At 45.0% G+C, this 12,647-nt stretch overlaps 1 protein-coding gene across 1 annotated transcript in view; it reads right to left on the reverse strand.

The window, feature by feature from the left end:
- The window catches only part of esyt1a (extended synaptotagmin-like protein 1a), a 30,658-nt gene continuing 18,011 nt past the window's right edge, over nt 1-12,647 (reverse strand). Inside the window, exons 15-31 of the mRNA XM_035382458.1 lie at nt 11,978-12,064; nt 11,215-11,364; nt 9,985-10,170; nt 9,520-9,696; nt 8,389-8,471; nt 8,164-8,212; nt 7,914-8,003; nt 6,650-6,745; nt 6,397-6,468; nt 5,917-6,003; nt 4,864-5,010; nt 4,317-4,459; nt 3,643-3,741; nt 3,223-3,354; nt 2,804-2,909; nt 2,162-2,211; nt 1-1,524 (exon numbers count right to left, since the gene is read on the reverse strand). Coding sequence (XP_035238349.1) covers nt 1,497-1,524; nt 2,162-2,211; nt 2,804-2,909; nt 3,223-3,354; nt 3,643-3,741; nt 4,317-4,459; nt 4,864-5,010; nt 5,917-6,003; nt 6,397-6,468; nt 6,650-6,745; nt 7,914-8,003; nt 8,164-8,212; nt 8,389-8,471; nt 9,520-9,696; nt 9,985-10,170; nt 11,215-11,364; nt 11,978-12,064 — 1,782 coding nt within the window. The 3' untranslated portion in view covers nt 1-1,496. The remainder of the gene's footprint in view (nt 1,525-2,161; nt 2,212-2,803; nt 2,910-3,222; nt 3,355-3,642; nt 3,742-4,316; nt 4,460-4,863; nt 5,011-5,916; nt 6,004-6,396; nt 6,469-6,649; nt 6,746-7,913; nt 8,004-8,163; nt 8,213-8,388; nt 8,472-9,519; nt 9,697-9,984; nt 10,171-11,214; nt 11,365-11,977; nt 12,065-12,647) is intronic.

Genomic DNA, 12,647 nt, shown 5'->3' on the forward strand with positions numbered 1-12,647 from the left:
AAAAAAAAACCACAGGAATCTCCATATTAAAAATATTTTAAAATACTTAAATTCAACATGGAATAACTTTGGTCACATCTCTTCTTGACACATCTCTCAGCCACTGTCCTTTCAAAACCAGCACACCTTTACAGCTGCCCAAAACTGGGGTGGAGTCAATGGGCAAACTACTGTGGAATGTTTCGCAAAGGGGCTGATGGGACATGTAGTCCACAGTGTCAAACTATGCTGAAATATCAACTGCTGGATTTTCTTCTCTGTGAAATGCACAGGGATGCTCTCTTGTGAATGCATCTCTGTGCATACTGGACTCAGGCCCCCATGAGAGGCTGTCATTGGTTGTTAGTAGTTTATATATTTCAGACACTGTGTTTGTGCAATAAACTGACTTAAAGGACAATTACGGGTGGTCCCAAAGGGAATACACACAGCGAAAGTGCTAACTCGACAAATACCTTTGTCAATCACACTGCGTGTATGCATTGCATTACATTCATTTAGCCTGATCTCCCCCAGATCATCTTACAATGCAGGAGAAACAGAAGTGCATTCATCTGATTAATATGGGCAAGAGTGGCAGGCCAACCGAAGTCTTGGGGGGGGGGGGGGGGGTGGACCTGATGTCCTTATTGACTTTTTACATAAATTTGAAAAGTATCAATACAATAGGAAGCTCAATTCATAGTTCTGTTGAGAAATATTTTTGTATACTTTCATAGCATTCTACAACTGAGTCAACCTTTCTTGAAAATAATCCTTCACTTGCGATGGCATCTGATTCACCTATTTATACTGAATTAAAGTTGTAACTGAGTAAGTCTGACAGACCTAGGTAATTTTTTCAATTTAATTCAGTTTTATTTGTGTAGCGCTTTTTTACAGAGAACTGTCACAAAGACGCTTTACAGAGTAGCGAGGAAATTTGTTATCATATAATAGATGGATGACTTGCTTTCTTCAGTCCGTCTCAACATGTCATGCTCTATTTTTAGTTTTTCAACAAAGCGGTCAGGGAATCGGATCGGATTCAGTGTTTTTTTGCTCACCGAGAAGCGTCGAGACGAATGCGATTGTAAATGGCACTATAAAAAATGCCATAGACCAAACATATTTATGGCAGAATGCACTTAGTGCACAGCTGACCCACAGCTGATATCCTGCAAAATGTGTTAAACCATAGATGTCAAACTCAAGTCCTGGGGGGTGGGGGGGGGGGGGGGGGGGGGGGCACAGTGTCTAATGTGTTTGTGGTTCCTTTTCAATCACCAGTCACTTAAGGCCTTGGAACAAGGTGTGTGGACCTTTCAGCCAATCAACAACCCAAATTCTGATTTGATATTGAATATTCAACATTCATTTTCCTTCGGTGAACTAGGTGTTGCAACTCGACAACAAAACAAAAAAGTTGCCATTTGAAAAACACAGTAGAGAAAAGAGGTGTGAGATGGGTAATATAAAGGCATCCTTGTGTGAAGTGATCTTTACGCGGAGATCCGTCAGTTGGCCTCTTCTGTTAAATCGTACCTGGATGTGTGGGAGAACAAGAAACCTTAATCTCTGTCATCACTGGAAATATGACTGTAAAAATGATGAATGTTATGACATTGCGCTATATTGATATTGGGCAGTGTTAGAATTTCAGAACATCGTTTTTGTGGGGTGTTCCATATCTCAGAGCTGCTAAGTGTTAAATCCTGACTTTGGTCTTTGAAATGTTTTTAGAATCCTTTCTATCTCAAGGAAATCTTCAGCAGCAACAGTCAGTTGTGTCTCAGTCTTGACCCAGGCAGTGCAATCACGGTTTTGGACACTTCAGATGACTGCATGGGCCCAGGCCAGTAACAGTGGCCAGGACCTCATCGAAATCTAAAGCATTTACGCAACATTTAAAAAATCAATGTGTTCGCGCTGTGAGAAATGGGATCTAGCACGCTGTACTTGAAAATGGAACCCAGTCAGCTTCTCAAACTTTTGAACATGGAACATCTTACTGAGAAATCCATTTAAGAAAACATATACTACTAATAATTGTTAAAAGTTTTAAAGAATTAATAAAATAATTGTTTGAAATTAATGTTAAATATTATCCCACAGATTGACTGCATGAATGAAACAAACATTTAGCGGTTGCCCCTAGCGATTGACGTTTCGCCCCACTTACCACTGCGTAACCCCAGCGCTGAGGTCCAGCTCTGCCAATTCTACCTGTACCTGGAGAAAAACGACACACACAAAGTCTCACAGATCATAGGGTGTGTACCGTGAGGAAAGAGAGGAAACAGGGCTGTATCAGACACAGTCACTACGAAGACAACCACACAGACCCTGTATCAGGCACAGTCACTACGAAGACAACCACACAGACCCTGTATCAGGCACAGTCACTACGAAGACAACCACACAGACCCTGTATCAGGCACAGTCACTACGAAGACAACCACACAGACCCTGTATCAGACACAGTCACTATGAAGACAACCACACAGACCCTGTATCAGATACAGTCACTACGAAGACAACCACACAGACCCTGTATCAGATACAGTCACTACGAAGACAACCACACAGACCCTGTATCAGATACAGTCACTACGAAGACAACCACACAGACCCCAGTCCCCAGCACAGAGACATAACACAGGTTTACCTCGCCTGTCAGTAATCTCTAATGGGCCAGAGACATATTAACACAGGTTTACCTCGCCTGTCAGTAATCTCTAATGGGCCAGAGACATATTGACACAGGTTTACCTCGCCTGTCAGTAATCTCTAATGGGCCAGAGACATATTAACACAGGTTTACCTTGCCGATAAGCTCTTTCTCACGACTCATGAAGGACACGCTGTTTTTAACGGACAGGTCCAGTCGCCTGCGTCTTGCCTCCTCCGGGGATAGATCAAAATCAAACCTGCAGGAGAAAGAAATCAAGAGAGCGACAGAAAGACAGCGGACAGAAAAGAGAGAGAGAGAGAGAGAGAGAGAGAGAGAGAGGAAAGTGAGACAGAGAAATGGGGCCGGAGTTTGATTCACTGACACAAACGTACACACAAACACACACACAAAAATGACTCACTATGTGTATATCTATTTAATGAAATGAAGCAAAGCAAGATGCGCCAGGCAGAGAGTCCTATTACACCAAATTCCAGACCCTCAGTCCATGTTCACTCACAGCCCCTCCCATCTCTGCACCTCTGACCTGCACCCCCCCCCCCCTTCACCTCTCATTAAACTCTGGGTTCAGGTCTCTCTTCTTCACGCTGGTCTTCCTCTTGGTGGTTCTGTTCTTGTCTGGGAGCAGGATGAAGGAGATGTAGAGGTCTGAGCCATCTTTGGCACAGGCCACCAGGTACCTGTGCAGGTAAAGATACTCAATTCACAGCACAGATATTCAGCACAAGTAAAGATATTCTATTAACAGCACAAATATTCTGTACAGGTAAAGATACTCTATTCGCAGCTAAGATATTCAGGACAGGCAAATTTACTCCATTCCCTCCACAGATATATTCAGTGTGGGTTAAGATATTTATACCTGAAAAACATAAAACTCTGTACTGCACACGTAGGGCACAAAACATGAGTGAAACACCAGCACACAGTCGGTCGGTACAGACGGACAGAGAGACAGACGCACAAACCTGCAGCTGTGAACTACGATCAGCAGCCTGTTCTCCTCAGCGGAGTAGGAAATGGTCAGCCTCACCTGACCCTTATGGCTGCCCGTCATACCCCCAGCCCTGAGTGCACACACACACACAGACACACAGACACACACGCACACACATACACAGACACAGACACAGACGCACACACACACACACACACACACATACACAAACACACACACGCACACACGCACACACAGACACACACACACACGCACATACACACACAGACACACACACAGACACACAGACACACACACAAGTGGATCAGTCTGCAGTAAGCATCCATTTATTTAAACATTCCTCACGCTTTTCCTCCTGGCATATTCTTGGGCTGCATGGCATATCGAATCGTGTTTTTTGTAGCATAACAGCTTCCATGGGGCATATAGACAATCTTGTCTTTTTCCCTTAATCATATCTGATGTGGTAGTAAACAACCAAACGTCAGAGTCCATGTTAAAATGCTTCCAGAAAAAACGTCACTGATATTTGTTGGGTGCTGATAAGACAGTCAATCAGCACCATAGCCTTGCAGCTTCCATGTGATTGAAAAACCAAATCACAGGATTACATAGAAGTTGTACAACTGCGCTGCTGATTGGTGCAGTATCAGTGTTTTCAGCCACTTCCGGATTGCGACTTACCCCTGGGCGGCCCCAGCCCTGTGTCTCAGCTCCTGATTGGCTGCTGTGGCTGCCTCTTTGCCAGGGATGATTGAGTCCGCCTCATCATTGCCTGCCATTTCCCCCAGACCCCTGGAACACGCCACTGCCTTTGAGTCCAGGATCTGAAACACACAACCCCACTCATATTTTACAATGTATTTACAAGCCCAGCACAATCAAAATCATCCTACATAATAGTTGCATGATACATACTAAACAAAAGGAGACAAAACGTTTAACATTATGCCTATTTTATTCTGTTGACAGTTTTAAGAGGTTTTCGAGTTCTTGTATTGCCCAATACAGGATGATTTCATATTGGTCACACGGACACCATGTTTATATACATGGAATTCGCCAGTAAATAGTGCAATCTTTAAAAACGATTGTGGACAACACAATAAAGTCTGGCTCAGTTCCACTTTGATCCTCTCTAACAAAGTTAAATGAGAACACAGCAGATCCTCATCATCCGTGCACAGACCCGTCAGTAATGAAAACAATCGCCACGGCGGCGACCTCTGACCTTCAGCACGGCCCTCAGCAGGACCTCGCTCTCGGGCAGAGCCCCGTCCAGGCCCAGCCAGCGGTCCAGGACCAGGCCCGGTTCTGACAGCAGCTCTCTGATGGGGAGCACCAGCGAGCCCAAGGCCGTCCCCCAGCTATGAGAGACCTGCGGAGAGAGAATGCCCGTCACCCCTCTTTTTCTCAGCAGGTAAGAGCGGTTGTCTGGCAGTCGGAGGGTCGCCGGTTCGATCCCCCGCACTGGGTGTGTCGAAGTGTCCCTGAGCAAGACACCTGACCCCTAATTGCTACCTATGAGCTTGCATGGCAGCCTTTCACCATTGGTGTGTGAGTGAGTGTGTGTGTGAATGGGTGAATGAGAGGCATCAATTGTAAAACGCTTTGGATAAAAGCGCTATATAAATGCAGTCCATTTACATTTATTTAGCAGACGCTTTTATCCAAAGCGTACCATATCATTGTTATTGGACGACTACAAAACACAGGTTCGATAAGGTACGATACTCATTTCGCACAGCTATTTATAGCCAAGAACACTATTCTGACCTTTTCCTTTACAGTGGCTTTAATTTAGTTCCGGATTCTTCTTCTTTCCAAAGCTGAAAGGGGCAGTGGAGGCTGTGGATCCGCCCCACCGCTACACTGAAGTCAATGCAGTTTTGGAGAATGTGAATGAACAGGAGCTGTCCTGTGAAATGCCTGCCTTCACCCCCAAGGGCTTCTCCTCAGCCCAGCTGTGGTATTACTGCACTGGAGCACTGCACAGCTGCAGCAGACGAACGGCAGGCGCCCTGACTGACTGCACTAAGGGGAATCAGCACAGCTGGATACGCCACCCACAAGCCTGTCTGTTTATTCACAGTCTCACTGTGAAATAGATTTTTTTTTTTTTCTGTCTTAGTTGCCTGAATAGGTTAGACTGCCCCCACCTGCAAGCAATCCACCTTTAAATACCTCTTCCATGAAACAGCTTTAAAATAGAGCATGCGTTGGTGTGCCGCAGGTATAGTGTGGACCTGAAGTTAACACACTTAAACACCACTGGCCCTCTTACCTTCACTACGAGCATATCCTGTCTGGGGTCACGAACCAGGAAGTAAAAGGACTCATCCCACTGAGGGGAAGTGGAGCGATCGCACACCTTTCAAAGAGAAGAGAATTTAGAGAGGTAACATCGGTCAGGCACTCTACTCTCTGTCACAGAAAGACACCGCTCGTATGGATGACCTCTTTGTACAGTTTGTCCGTTGATTGCTGAGCATTTTTTTTAAATCAAAGCCACTAAATTTCACTTGTCTTTGCTCAATGCAGCAATGTTAAATATACGAGCAAGTCATCACCAGAAGAGAGAGAGAGAGAGAGAGACGGGGGATTAGAGTCAACTGCTACTCCTCTCAGTGATGTTATCCTCAGTGCAGAAACTCATAAATAATTAGCGTGAATGGCTTTTGTAAAGTGGCTTGACTGCTGGAATGTTAATTAAAGTGCATGCCCGTGAGCCGTCTCCAGGGAGACGGCGGTGGGCGTGTCTCACCTTGGTCCTCTGGGAGGAGCCTTTGAGGGAAAGCTCCACCCCAGCCTTCGGCTCTTTTCCACTCTTCTTCAGCTTTAAACATTGAAAAAAGTTTGCAATTCAATTTTTTTTTTAAATCCATCAGTAAATTCAGTTAACAGCACAGATCATCCACAGACCAGTCACCCAACTGTATTTGCTCATTTCCTGGAACGACACACCCGACCATACCTACCCCTTCTTACGAGTGAAATAGCGAAGGCAAGAGACTCACCGGCAGGCCATGAGCACGGTCCACATAAACAAACAGCACGGCAGCAGAGAGCGTGATCTTGTTCTGGTAGGACTGCTGTGATTGGTGCAGAAGGATCTGGGGAGGAGCACAGCCAATGGCCACACATAACAACGTGTCATCATACATCAGCGAGGTTGCTTAATGTGCTAAATGCATGATTAGGTAGAGCTGGGCTGCTACAGCCTGTGTGTGAGACACATAGAGAGACACGACTGGCTCACAAAGACCCTGGTGTCCTGCCAAAGGAACCAATCACACTGTAGCTCTGCCACTTTGACTGACCAGTGGAACCACTTTGTGTCAGTGAGGAGTACTGATCATAGGAACTCGGCGTGTTATCGGTAGGTTGTGAGTTTGGTTCCCAGCCACCGGAATGAGGCACGCAGTCTGAACGTCCTTTTTTATCCTGGAGTTTCTTCTCAATGGCGCCCAGACTGGGAGGCAGACTGCACAATGAGATGCAGATAAGCCCAGGGACTGAAGGTCCCTTTCCTGTGGGTGATGCTTTGGGTGATTACATGCAGGGCTGCCCCGCACAGTCTGCACAGACACCAGCCCAGAATAGTGCACCACTGCTCCAGGGTCTGGTGTCACCACCAAATGAGACAGCCAGCAGTCAGACTCCCACAGTCTAAACTGCTCAAGTGAGCAGCCCATGCAGCTGCACTCAGTGATGGTGTATGAGGCCTAAGGTACTCAGTGATGGTGTATGAGGCCTAAGGTACTCAATGATGGTGTATGAGGCCTAAGGTACTCAATGATGGTGTATGAGGCCTAAGGTACTCAGTGATGGTGTATGAGGCCTAAGGCACTCAGTGATGGTGTATGAGGCCTAAGGTACTCAGTGATGGTGTATGAGGCCTAAGGTACTCAGTGATGGTGTATGAGGCCTAAGGTACTCAGTGATGGTGTATGAGGCCTAAAGTACTCAGTGATGGTGTATGAGGCCTAAGGTACTCAGTGATGGTGTATGAGGCCTAAAGTACTCAGTGATGGTGTATGAGGCCTCTGGTACTGAGTGATGGTGTATGAGGCCTCTGGTACTCAGTGATGGTGTATGATGCCTCTGGTACTCAGTGATGTTGTGTGAGGCCTATGGTACTCAGTGATGATGTGTGAGGTAGATGGTACTCAGTGATGGTGTGTGAGGCCTCTGGTACTCAGTGATGGTGTGTGAGGTCTAAGGTACTCAGTGATGGTGTGTGAAGCCTGAAGTATGCAGTCAGGATGTAGCTCTGCTGACCTGATCCAATCTGGTATGTTCTGAAACTCTGGGCAACCACTCCAGGACCAGATGGACCTGTCCGGACTTCACATCATTCAGGGTGTACCACTGCAACAGAGTTGAACAGGGAGTCAGCATGCACGTGCACGTGCACACACACACACACACAAACACAAACACGCACAAACACACATTTGGTAAAATCACTGTGCCATATTTCTTAGCGACACCCTTAAAATAGACACACAGGAAGACAGACAGGCCGCACCTGATCAGTATACTGGGAGGTAATGATGTCACGCAGACTAATCTTGAACCTGCAACAAACACAGAAATGAGCGTTTGCTCAATAGGGTCCTGGAATAAGAATACGTCATCGTTTTTCAGGGTGGAGATATATTTAATATTACTATATGTGTTTTACACAGGTATGCTGTTTGTACCACTATTTGCTAAAGCAGTTCAGGTTGAATACATTCAGACCCGCCCTCACCTTCCCAGGAAGTCGTCCTGGTCCAGGTCTTTGTCGTAGGCCTCAAACTGGACCTCCTGTCCAGGCAACTGGGTCAGAACCACCTGTAAAAAAAAGAAAAATACTGTCATCTTAAGAACTGAAGAAGAAAATAAGAATAGAATGTTGACTAAAGCCAAGTGGAGCTCAACTGAGAATCAATTCAAGGTGAACTTGGTTCTCACTCAAATTCACCTCTACTAATGAATGTCGATACTCGCTAAGGCTTTTGAGCCCTTTGTCATGGTCCTGTCAATGGTGGTCTGCTTTCTTTGGTCAGAGCAGCATATTGTTTCATTGTGGCACATTGTTTTACTCGCCATAAAAATCCGTTTGTGAAACGTTATAAATTGAGTAATAATTGGACAGTGAAATTATCTTGTGAGCTATGCTGCCAACGTTTTCCCTGTATTTTATTATATTACTGGAAGTCATGTAAGCTTGTTACGTGCTGGGTCTTCATTTACTAAACGCTTTATTATTTTTGCCTCCTGTCATATAATCGTTAGGCCTACATCTAGGGTTTTTTCATTTCCCTTGCATTTGGTTATTTTACAGTAAGTCATGTAAGCTATGCTAATTGTTATGTGCAAGGCTATCTTCATGTTTCAACCAGACCGGAGCCTTTTCTGGTCATGATTCTGATCATGGACCCAGACTGCAGACACTATCCAGATTGACTTACAATGTAACAGAGCAGATGAGCATAAATGTATATGTACGTTTCCCACATTTAAACAGGAAAATAACAGTTTCCTTTTGATGTAATGTATGGCATTTTGCAAGAAGAACTAGAAGTCTGACTTGGTTTGTCCGTCCGGTAACGGATATTTACTTCTATTAAACTGTAAGAAGCCTGGTTTACAATAGGCTAAAACCTGATCACCCTGCAATCAGCAGTATACAAAAAAACTCATTTTAACTGAATAAAACAGGCTTGTTATCACAGTATTGGTTTTCTCTGGTTCATGACGCTACAATTAACTAACGATTTTGACTCCACAGGATCTTTCATCGTAATCATCACGATAACACGAAAAGATAACGGTAATAAGAAACAGCAACAACAGCAGTAATAATAGTATTTTTCAAAAACGTGAATGAAGATCGTACCTCGTATAGCTCGTTCCACGTGGGGTTGAGGTTCTCCTTGATCACGTGACTGCGGAAAGTCACGCCTCCGACCCGAGTCTTGACATAGGGGTCGCTCTTCCCCTTCACCATACCCCCCATGAAGTTGTCCTTTGCGATCAGATTCCGGGCCTCCACCAGGTGGATCCGCAGCACCCCCTAGAGGCGGACGCGCTGTTACTGCAGCTGCTCTGTGTTTGCTCGGTGTGTGCATGAGGGACAGCGCTTCAGGGTCACAGTAGGCCCCAGTCAGAGGGTGAGTGACCCCAACATGGGTGGAGCCATCGCATGTTCATTTGATCCATTTGAACCAATCACAGCCTTTAGCTTCAGAGGGCATGTTATTATGATTGGTCAATATGTGCTTACAGCTCATTGAACAGTAGGTCCACCCAATCACCGTTGGTCACAGTCTTAGCGCCTGGTTGGCATTCTATGAAGTCTTACCTCAGTAGCAAAGCTGGCGTCGGGGGAGGTGTGCTGGGGTCGAGATTTAGGGGCACATGGGGATATACTGACTCCCCCAGGGACTAGCTCTGCGGCCACACCCCCCTCACACTCCCCTGGTGCAGGGGCTGGGAAGGCAGGAGAGACAGGGGAACTGGGAGATGCCTCTTCATTTAGCCACAGTACCTGAAACACAGTGAGTAAGGAATCCATTTTAGATAATTTTAGATTAGTATTCTTCAGTAAACCTCTAAATGTTACCACTGAGCAAAGATAAAATGGGGAAGGACAAGGAGGGAGTTTGGGACTCTCTCTCTGTGGTGTTTGTTAAGTGTATTGGTGGTGGGCAAGCTGAGTTCCCTTTCATCACTGTAAAGCACTTCGGAAGTTCGGAAAAGTGCTATATAAATGCAATGAATGAATATATCAACTGAAATGGACATTTAAAAAAGAGTAAAAAGAAAAAAAAGAAAGAAAAAACTTTGACATAATGCTCAACTGATCTATTTTACAGGGAGGAGAAAATAACAATAATAATAATAATATCCATCCGTCCATTATCTATACCCGCTTATCCTGGTCAGGGTCGCGGGGGGTTCTGGAGCCTATCCCAGCGTGCACTGGAAGAGAGGCAGGAATACTGCCTGGACAGGCGGCCAATCTATCGCAGGGCACACACACCATTTATTTGCACACTCATACCTATGGGCAATCTCTAATTAGCCAAGAGGAGAATATACAAACTCCACACAGAAAGGCCCAGGCCAGATTCGAACCCAGGACCCTCTTGCTGTGAGGTGACAGTGCTACCCACTGCACCACCATGCTGCCCATAATAATAATAATAATAATAATAACAATTATTATTATTATTATTATTATTATTATTATTATTATTATTGTTATTGTTATTATTATTATTAAGGGTGTAACTGTAAGTGTTTTTTTTACCAAAACGTTTGGTACAGAACTTTCGGTTCGGCACGTGCTGCACACCATACACCGCAGTCTTGCTTTAATGCACACATGGAACTTTTTTCGTGCAAAACCTAAATTAGAAAACTCAGAGTTCCCCCAGAAGACGTACTGTTAACGTGCCTTATTTTGTCAGCCGAATGTTTTCATTAAGCCAAAGGCCAAGGCACGTGCCGAAACCAGGTTTCTGTGTAGCGCCACGCCCCTGAATGAAAAGAGCGCTACGCTTCGCGCCCTCACAGGAAGCGGCCTCACCCTCAGGATGATGGAGGCGTAGATGCGGCTGGCGGCGCCCGAGTTCTCCAGCTGGAACCACTGGTCCATGGCCAGCTCCGGGCAGCCCAGGAGCCGGGACAGGGGGACGGACAGACTGCCCAGGGACAGGGCCCGGTCGTCATCTTTCACCTGAGAAGAAAGGAAGAGAGAATCGCATTACATCACTGCCTGTTATATCCTGCCAGCCTGTAAATTCAACTTCACTATCATTAATGAATGCACCTGTTGACTTGTTCTACACACTTGCCCCAATGTTGGTGTCCTGACTGCTTCTTTAGAACTTACCTGGATGTCAGTGCCTTGACTCCGTTTGTAGAAAGTTGCCTGAATGTGGGCAGTCTGTGTTTTTCATTTTTATTTTACCTGGATGCGGATGTTCTGATTGCTTTTTTTTAGAATGTTACCTGTATTCTGACATTCTGTTGCTCTTGTTAGAATTTTACCTGAATTCTGACATTCTGATTGCTCTTTTTATAATGTTCCCTGGATTCTGACATTCTGATCGCTCTTTTTAGAATGTTACCTGAATCTTGACATTCTGATCGCTCTTTTTAGGATGTTACCTGGATTCTGACATTCTGATTGCTCTTTTTAGAATGTTACCTGAATGTTGACATTCTGATTGCTTTTTTTTAGAATGTTAACTGCATGTTGGTGCTCTGATTTCTTGTAGAACTGTGCCTGTAGAACATTACATTCCTGAAATGGTTTTGGACGTTACTTTAATATTTTGGAACGTTACCTGGATGTCGAGGTCCTGACTGCAGGGATCCTGGATGAAGAAGGTAAAGGCGTCCTCCCATACAGGGTCGCTAGTGCCATAGCAGGTCTGAGGCACAGGAGAGGGGAGCAAGATATTTTGTTTTATTTCGTGTTTCTGCCACCACTAGATCAATAGAGCACAGAAAAGTATTTCAATCCAAAACAAATACTCATTTGACCCAGGCCTGGTATTTTGTAATAATTGCTGGTATTTGATTACATATGTGATTAATAGGAATATAGTTGTAACTCATAATATATTCATTGTGTAATGTAGAAAATGCAATGTTATTTCTTCTGTGAGATAATTGGATTTTAGTGTGGAAATGGTACAGTCTGGCAAATGTACATCTGTACAAAGTATGTACTGTTATATTATTTGTTGTCAGTAGGCTGGCTGGCAGTGGGTGGGCATGAGCCTGGTATAACTGACGTGCTGGTTTTTTTTGTTTGTGTTCGGAGGCACTCTGTAAATAAAACACCCCACTTGGGTTGCACAAGTTCAAGTCTCGTTTCCCCGATTTGACTGTAAACTCCACTGTCTCGACCGTCCTTGTAACAACGTTCTGATCAGATATTTGTGATGTCACACCTTTAAAGGGTTTAACCCTGTGAGACGCAGCTGGGCTCTGCTCTTTTGGGCCTGTCTG

This window comes from Anguilla anguilla, chromosome 11 (genome assembly GCF_013347855.1).
Source record: "Anguilla anguilla isolate fAngAng1 chromosome 11, fAngAng1.pri, whole genome shotgun sequence".
NCBI classification, from domain to species: domain Eukaryota; kingdom Metazoa; phylum Chordata; class Actinopteri; order Anguilliformes; family Anguillidae; genus Anguilla; species Anguilla anguilla.